The 9,068-nt window shown below is 40.8% G+C and overlaps 1 protein-coding gene across 1 annotated transcript in view; it reads right to left on the reverse strand.

Moving 5' to 3' along the window:
* The window catches only part of ABCB5 (ATP binding cassette subfamily B member 5), a 193,493-nt gene that overhangs the window by 12,392 nt on the left and 172,033 nt on the right, over window positions 1-9,068 (reverse strand). Inside the window, 1 exon segment of the mRNA XM_007946604.1 lies at window positions 8,264-8,404. Within this exon segment, the coding sequence (XP_007944795.1) occupies window positions 8,264-8,404 (141 nt within the window).

A 9,068-nucleotide genomic window follows, 5' to 3' on the forward strand; every position in this document is an offset into this window, starting at 1 on the left:
GCCATCTAATTGATTCTGACTCATAGTGATCCTTTAGGACGGAGTAGAATTGGCCTGTGGAATTTCCCAGCTTGTAAATCATTTCAGAACCAGACTGAGTGAGTGAGTGCCTCATCTTTCGCTCATGGAGCAGCTAGCTGGTAGGTTCAAGTCATTGAGCTTTTGGATAGCAGTCGAATGTGTTAACCACTCCCCAGTCATCTCCCAGGTTAAGGGGTTGTTAATTGCCTTAGAATTAGAGTTAGCCTCTGGCTCTGTAAACCCCATGGACAACAAACTGGATTGATGTGATTCATAGGGTTTTTATTGGCTGATTTTTGGGAAATAGGTACAGGCCTTTCTTCCTATGTCCAGGCCTACGTCTTTGTTTGGAAGCTCCATTGAAACCTGTTCAGCATAATTGCAACATACAAGTCTCTATTGAAAGGGGAAAACCAATTGTCATGAAATCAATTCTGACCCATGGAGACCTAGTTTGTGTCAGAGTGGGACTATGCTCCACAGGGTTTTCAACGGCTGATTTTTTGGAAGTAGATCTGCAGATCTTTATTCTGAGGTTCTTCTGGGTGGACTGCCCACTTCAGGTTAGCAATCAAGGTTGTTAACCATTTACATCATCCAGGGACTCCCAGGAGATGAGTAGGGAGGTAACTATTATAATTTCTTAACAAATAAGGTGACTCCAGCTCAGAAAAATTAAGCAATCTGTCCAGGGTCACAAAGCTGTGAAGCTGTAGTGTAGAAGTGCATACTTCCTTTCTCACTGTTTTCCTTACACAGTATTCCTTCCAGTGAAAGCCTGGCCTGATACGTCTCAATCCACATGTCAAAGCTGGTCACCACTTGTTTTCCCATTTTAGAATCTTCAGAGGGCCCTAGACACCAATCATCTTTTCCTTGATTTATCTCTTGTAGATATTTTCAATGGCTGATTTTTCTATTTCCCCTTCACATCTTGTTTTCCTCTCTCCCAGATAGTCTCTGGGGAGGAGCCAGGGAGAAATTGGGTGGATGTCATGGCAAAGTCACTGCCATAGAGTCAGTTCTGACTCATAACAGCCCTCATTAAGTTTCCAAAGTTTTATGGAAGCAGACTGCCCAATGTTTCTTCCATGGAGTAGCTGGTGAGTTTGAACCACCAATCTTCTGGTTAGCAGCCAAAATACTCTAGATACTACACCACCAGTGAATGTTAAAAGAAGCCTTTCCTGTCTTACTTACTTTGACTAATGAAGGCTGCTTTCCTAATGGTAATGATGACAGTCATCCTTTGTCCACCGTTGCCCAGCCTATTAGAGCAATTGTGGTGGTGGAGCCCTACCTCTGTTCTTTCCATTCTTTATTATTTCAAAACACCAGCCAACTACTGATAATCATTGAAAATCTGCCTATGTTGCTCTTTTGATTCAATAATCACATTTAATATTGAAAATTTATTTCCTGTCAAGATCTATATTTAGATTTTAGAAGGACAAGTCTATAAACACCTCATCTGCTTGGCTTTTCTTAGGCAGTTTTCACAACTATGGCTTTTGTTATGACTATACTGAAGGGTGTCAAGTCTTGTTTCCTTCTTACCCACATGCTCTATTAAAAAAAAAAAAAAAGTTGCCACCGAGCTGATTCCAACTCAGGTGACTCCATGTGTGTCAGAGTTAAACTGCTCCGTAGGGTTTTCAATGGCTGAGCTTTGGGAAGCAATCACCAGGTTTTGCTTCCAAACACCTCTGGGTGGATTCTAGCCTCCAATCTTTCAGTTAACAGCTGAGTGCATTAACCTGCACCACCCCAGGACTCAAATACGATATGGACAGCAAAGAAAGGGATATAGAGAGTTACAGAAACCTCTGCTGGGCATTGTTTCTGGACGATGCAACAAAAGTCAGTCAGGAAAGAACCTAAAGGCACTAATGCAAAACCAGATAGAGGAAAATAAAGTTACCTTGTATTTCCAAAAATCTGTACATTTGTAGTGAAATAACAAATCAAAGGTGTTGCCAGGGCTAAGAGAGGCAGGAGAGGGGTGTCTTATTACACATATGTGTATGAGATCCTAAACAAGAGGTTTTCAAGTGCCTCTATGGACTGACCAACAAGAGGTCTCACTTAGCTGCTAACAGAAAGGCTGGAGATCTGGGTCCACTCAGAAGCACCTTGGAAGAAGAGCTTGGTGATCTATTCCTGAAAAACCACCCACTGAACACTCTATGGAAGACAGTTCTACTCAGACAGACAGACATAGCATTGCCCTACTTCTTATACAATTCTAGTAAAGTTTGCGGTAGTGGCTCACAGAAAGACCTCAGATTTTAAGCAGCTATGGAGAGCAGTCTGGACTCAGGGCTTATACTCCCATTTCTTAAATGTGGTCCTCAGATCCTGTGCCTCAGAATAACCTGAGATGTTTGGTAAAATGCAGATTCCTGGACCAAACCAGATCTACAAATCAGACTTCTGGAGGTGAACTCTGGCTGTCTGCATTTTTAACCAGGTTTTAGAGTGGAGTTGGGAAACTATTCATTTAGAAAGATGATATAGTGAGTTTTATCTTAGGAAAGGTCTAGTAGGAGGGAGTTTTCTTTGTAAACCTCTTCCATTCAGCTAGCTGATTAGATAGAAAGCTGTCTGTCACCATAGACTCTGGAAGGCAGAGAGTCTTCTTCTAGGCCAGGGAAAATCAGTGTGTCTAACTAAAGGGGAGACTTTCAGGTGACACATTCATGCTTACTGTGTGGCTCACTGGGTCTCAAAGAAGGCTGGAGACTCTGGTGTTGAAGACAAGTCTCATCTATTTACAATTTTGCACAGCCTTAGGCCCATATTTACTAGCGAATCTCTCCTTGGTTAGTACTATAAAATATGGATATTCTCATTCTGTCTGTAAAAAGGTTGAAAGATATTCAAACAAAAGCGATGCTGGTTGCCCTAGCTCAGGACTTGGTGATACATGTGATGCATTAGGCAAAAGAAGCAACAAATATATCAGAAGTTTTTGTCAGTGCATGACACTATTCTAAGATGGAGAGTTTGGGAAGGGGAACCTTTGAGAAGAAACGTCTTGAGTTCTGTTTTGGACACATTAAGATATTATTAGACATCCAAGTGGAGCTGGTTAGTAGGTAGTTCAGTGAGCCTGGTGCTCAGGGTAGGGGAGCAGAGTTGAACTATACAGAGTGGAGTCATCAGCACACAGGTGATATTTAAAACCATAGCATTGGATGAAGTGACCAAAGAGGATGTGTAGATGAAGAAGTCTGAGAGCCCTAAGGCCCTCCCACACATAGAGTCCCAATAGAAAAAAGGAGTCAGGAAAGGAACAGAGAAGGAGGGGCCAATGATAGAAGAGAGCAAATAGAAAACGTTTCCTGGTGGAGAGTTTTCAATGCTGCTAAGAGGTCAAGTTAGGTGAAATTAGAGAATTGAGCATTGGATGACGTGCTTGGGTAGAAGACATGAAGCTCAGTGGTGACCTTAATAGTGACTCTTTCAAGGGCCTGGTGGTAACTAAGTCTTAACTGGAGTGAGTTTAGCAGAGATTGGGTATGAGAAGGTGTAGAACAAGAATAGGCAATTCTTTGGAACTTGTTTTGCTGCAGAAGAAAGCAGAGGCATTAGAAATAGCTAGAAGGAAATTTAGGATCATGGGAGACACTTCTTTATTTTTCTTGAAACTAGTCATTACAATGAAAAGAAATAGTGATAGAGAAAATGAGGAGAGAAAATTGCCTTCCACTGAGATTCCCATTGAGATGGAAATATTCCCACTCAGAATAAATTTTGTTGTGCTTGCTAGGTGCCATCCAATTGATTTCAATTGATAGTGACCCCACGTGACAGAGTAGAACTGTCCCATAGAGTTTCCTAGGCTGTAATCTTCTTCTTCTTTCCCCCCACAATAGCCAAAAGGTAGGAATAACCCAAGAGTTCATCAACAAATGAGTGGATAAACAAAATGTGGTATAGGACTTGTATGTGCTTAGATAGGAGCTCTGGTAGCATAGTGCCTAAGGTACTTGACTGCTAACCAGAAGGCTGATGGTTCTAACCCACCAACCATTTCTCAGAAGGAAGGTTGGGCAATCAACTTCCATAACGATACTGCCTCAAAAAGCCAAGGAGGGGTTGCTATGAGTCGGGTCCAACTCGACGGCATATAACAACAACAACAGCATGTACTTAGATAAGCATGTTGTTGTTGTTGTTGTTATTATGTGCCGTCGAGTCGGACCTGACTCATAGTGACCCCTTCTTGGGTTTCCAAGGCAGTATCACTACGGAAGTAGATTGCCCCACCTTCTTTCTGAGGAGTGGCTGGTGGGTTTGAACCGCCAGCCTTCTGGTTAGCAGTGAAGTGCCTTAGTCATCTTGCTAAGAAAACTATTCCTGTAATTGTATCAGTCTTACATTTATAGAAAATAGATCTATATAATACAAATGCTTTTAACATGGACATGTCTGTCTACTTTAAACATTAATAAAAATTAAGGGAAATAAATCATTTCAAGAGTGAAACAAACCAGGGCTGGGGCATATCACTACAAACAAGATATTTTCCTCAAAAATTACTGGTGAGTTAGCCAAGGGTTAACCAGATAAGACAATAATTTCTATGTTTCAAAATTCCCACAAATGGTAATTAAATAACCTATAACCAAACATCCAACTTTCTGCCAGGTATTTATTAATACATTATTTCTAACCCTGTCAACAACTTGCAATGTAGTTATTAATATCCTCATTTTACAGGTAAGGAAACTGGGGCTCAGAGAGGTTGAGTGATTTGCCCAAGGCCACACAGCTGGTAACAGGGATATCTGCTTACTGAATCTTAAACAGCAGTTCTTCCTCTTCCTAGGGGCCTGAGCTGTTAGTAGGAACACAGGTGTCCACCCAGTCCCATACATGCAGAGAAGCATCATTTGGTGCCAATAACAAAGTCCTTGCTTTGCAGAGGTGCCAGATGTGGCACTGGTGACCAGTAGAAAAGTGTTCAGCTCATTTGCATCAAGGAAGATATGACCTCTGTGAGTGAGGAGAGGCTCTATTTGGCTCCCCACTCTAATCCAAGATGTGACATCATAGAACTGGAATGTTCCATCAAAACCTGAAACGGCTAAGCAGTTGTTCAGGACTGGGGCCCAAGTCACTTTCAGCAGCTCTGGGTCAGGTTTAGGCATGCACATTGGACACTGGACTGAGCTCACAGGATGGCAGAGATCCCAGAGGCTTGGGGAGATAGAGCTGTTCATTTGAGCCAAGGCTGGCAATGCTAGGCCCACGGCCTTGGTCCCTGCCCCCAACTTTTGCACACCACCTCCTTCTACTAGACCCAGGGCTGAGGTTCTCAGATGGTATCCAGTTCTGGAGAATGTGGACATGCCCCAGACAGTCAGAGGTGTAATGGAAGGCAAAGTGTCTGCACCCAGGAACTGCAGCCTACTCAGCACCTCACTGTCACCAATGCCTGAGATGTGTGTGGCATTCTGAATTTCAGGTCTGTATTCCTCAGACTCCAGGGGCCATCAAGGAGAAGACGGCCATCCTCAGCTTCTACTCTTCCTCATGCACAGCAATCGTGCTCACAGTTTTAATGACATCACTGTCCTTTGCAATCTGCCACACTTGCAGGGAACAACCTGGAAGGTCACTGGTCACCAGCAACCTGGTTTCTGGAATGTGCTTTAGATCAAAGACAGGCTTATCTGAAATCCTCCATGGCACACCTTGAAATCTCTTTCTGGGAACAAGCCCTACTTCTCCTTCACAGAAAGTCTGAGCGATAGCATCAGAGGAAGAATCTGATTTTTTTTTTTTTTTTTTTTTTCAGGCTTTCTAGTCAGCAACAAAGATTCCTTTGTCACCAGTCCAGTCAAGGACTCGAATGACTCCTGAGAGGTTGAATGCATGGAAGTCCTGGTACCTTTGATATAGTTCTTTGGAGGAGTAACTTGGAGAGACTCTCCAACGTTGTTTTCTGCCCTAAAGAATTTGTTTCACTAGATCACTATGTCTTTCTCCCATACAGAATAAGTAGACTCCACTGCCATTGAGTCGATTCCGACTCATAGTGACCCTACAGGACAGAGCAGAACTGCCTATAGCATTTCCAAGGCTATAAATCTTTATGGAAACAGACTATGTCATCTTTCCCCTGTGGAGCGGCTGATGAGTTTGAACCACCAACCTTTTGTTTGGCAGCTGAGGGCTTTAACACTGCACCACCAGGGAGGGATCCTTGGAGAATAAGTAGTGGAAGTCAAATACTTTATTTTTATGCAAGTAACTTTCATGTTATAATTTTTTTTATCAACTGCAGCCTCCCTTAAAGTATTTTCCATAAGCACTCTCACTATGCTTTTTTTTTTTTTTTTAAAAAAAAAACATATTGCTGTAAGTGGTACTGACCATATGGCAGATCCTATGGTAGACTGGTGAGTTTGGTAATGGAAAGATGAAGCAATTCTCCCCTGTTTGCTTTGTTAGACCATCTTCATGTCAACCAATTATAAATTAATTGGGATTATAATTGCTTTTAAAAATAAAATATAAATTGCTGTGAGCGCCTATAAGATCATCAGACATCTTGCATTATTAGTATGAATGTACTACAACAGCTTGCTTTCTTGTAATACTGAAGACCAATTATACTGAAGGAATAAGATCTTAAGGATTTAAAAGAGGCTGCCCAAAGTTTGGTGGAATATGAGGAAAACACGTTCTGAGTTTCAAACACGTGATCTACAAACTTTTGAAATACAACCAGTTTTTAAGCTTGGGCTTGTTGATATTACATTAGAAGCAGTGGAAAATACCGGCTAACTTAATGGTGGGGGAGAGTGATGAGCTAAATAAATTATTTATATAATTCCAGATTTCTTTCCTTGTTAATCTATCTGACTAACTGATTAGTCTGTAATTAGAATGATGCCCAAGGTGAAATGTCCTAATTGTGGCTAACAGGTCCACACAGGCAATATGCACACTCTTTAGAGGCTAGGACATAGTAGACCAGAGGACATGCAATTTTTGTTGAAAATTTAAATACATACATTCCATTTTACAAGGAAACATGCTTCCAAGATACTGCTAAGTGGCCTTATCATTGGGTAAGATTTGGTGAATGATGGGCTGTTTTCTTATCAGTGGTTTTAGCAAAGAAACTTCCTGGGAGCTCAATTAATAGTAATCAATAACTTTTTTTTTTTTCATGCGTGTGAGTTGGATCTGACTTGACGGCAGTGAGTTTGGGTTTTGGTTTTGGATAGGAACTAAACATTATTCCAAGTTGTTCTGAAATTATTTGACTTCCAAAGGTTTTTTGGCCATTTTGTCAAATTCAGTAAATCCTCAACATGCCGCTAATGAGGATATTCAAAAGAAAAGTACCTAAGACTTGAGAGGCAAATCTCCAGTTCTAAATGATTAGCAATGGTATCATGATGTGGACTCAAGACGTTTTCTGACAATATAGGAAAACAGGAAGCAACTCAGAATTCATTTTATTTAATTTCAGCAGTTGGATTTAGGCATTCCTGTTTTTTTTTTTTTAATGCAAGAATTCCAAAATATAAAATCCAAAAATAATTTGGAAAACGTACCTTCACTGGAATCTAGTGATCCAATTAGTGTGACTAATCTGAAGGGATTAGGAGCTCTGGTAGCATAGTGCCTAAGGCACTTGACTGCTAACCAGAAGGCTGGCTGTTCAAACCCACCAGCCACTCCTCGGAAGGAAGGTTGGGCAATCCTACTTCTGTAGTGATACTGCCTCGGAAACCCAAGGAGGGGTCGCTATGAGTCAGGGCCGACTCGACGGCAAATAATAACAACAACAACAATCTGAAGGGAGCCAGTAATTACATGTGTTTGTTCTGGAGTGTCTCCTTAGCAAAGAACTCGTAAGGGCACTAATTTGCCCTCATACTTAATGAAGAAACTTCCAAACTGGGTCTTTCACGAAACCTCACAAATTTGCTAAAGAATGGATGACAATCAGGCATAATTGACTCCTACATTCCCAATTTCTAGGAAACTGAAACCGGAAGCAATTCATTTGGTAGTTTAATTCAAATCACCTGCTTTCAAATAGTATGTCAGTATTTCACGAGCCAGACTACTCTTCTTACAGATGTTAAATGACAGGAAAAAAAAAAAGTAATATTCCGAGCATATATTTTTCACATATGTGATTTAAGTGATAATCCACTATAAACTGGAAATTGTTCAGGCTCACTTAGAGTGCTTGTATATTTACACAACTTACGCGAACATGCCCTCAGGTGTCATTCGGCCAGTTTGAATTAAATAGGCTCCAAGTTGAAATCCTGCTGCATAGCTAAAATATACAAAGGCACGGCTGATCGCATAACAGCTTCCAAAGATTTGTGCTTTCTTCAAGGCATTTCTGAAACACACAAAATTTACCAAGTGATGGGGCATGAGATGTAGTGAGGACAATCTGACAAATATTATAGAGTAGTGAATACAGAAGACTTAGAGATGCTGTAATTTAGCGGATATACATTTCTCTAAGGATTAAAGAGAAAGTGGTTTTTACTACTGAGAGTTATTATAGAGAAAACTGATAAATACAATGATTTTTTCCTATAGTTGTTTACTCTATAATTAAATGTAACAAAGTTGTATATAAAGACAAAGAATAAACAAAATCTGTAAAAGGACAGCTTAATAAGAGTTCAAGGGATGTGGTTTGATAGTATTTAGAAATAGTCTATATTATAATTTTTCACTCACTCATAGAATAAGTTGTGGGAGTTAAATAGGTGGTATTGACCACAAGCATGTGTACAAAACAGTACCCAGGTACCCCTCTGATAATGTAATACAGAGCATCACTAAGAAAATGTGATAAGAAATACTGGTTTAAAATTAAAAGGCATGAGCACATTGATTATGTATGTTGTTGCTGTTGTTAGGTGCCATCGAGTCGTTTCCGACTCATAGCGACCACATGCACAGCAGAACGAAACACTGCCCGATCCTGCGCCAGCCCCACAATCCCTGCTATATTTGAGCTCATCATTGCAGCCACCGTATCAATCCATCTC

Source organism: Orycteropus afer, unplaced genomic scaffold, assembly GCF_000298275.1.
Source record: "Orycteropus afer afer isolate SDZICR_OR568_19922 unplaced genomic scaffold, OryAfe1.0 scaffold00008, whole genome shotgun sequence".
In the NCBI taxonomy this organism is placed as follows: domain Eukaryota; kingdom Metazoa; phylum Chordata; class Mammalia; order Tubulidentata; family Orycteropodidae; genus Orycteropus; species Orycteropus afer.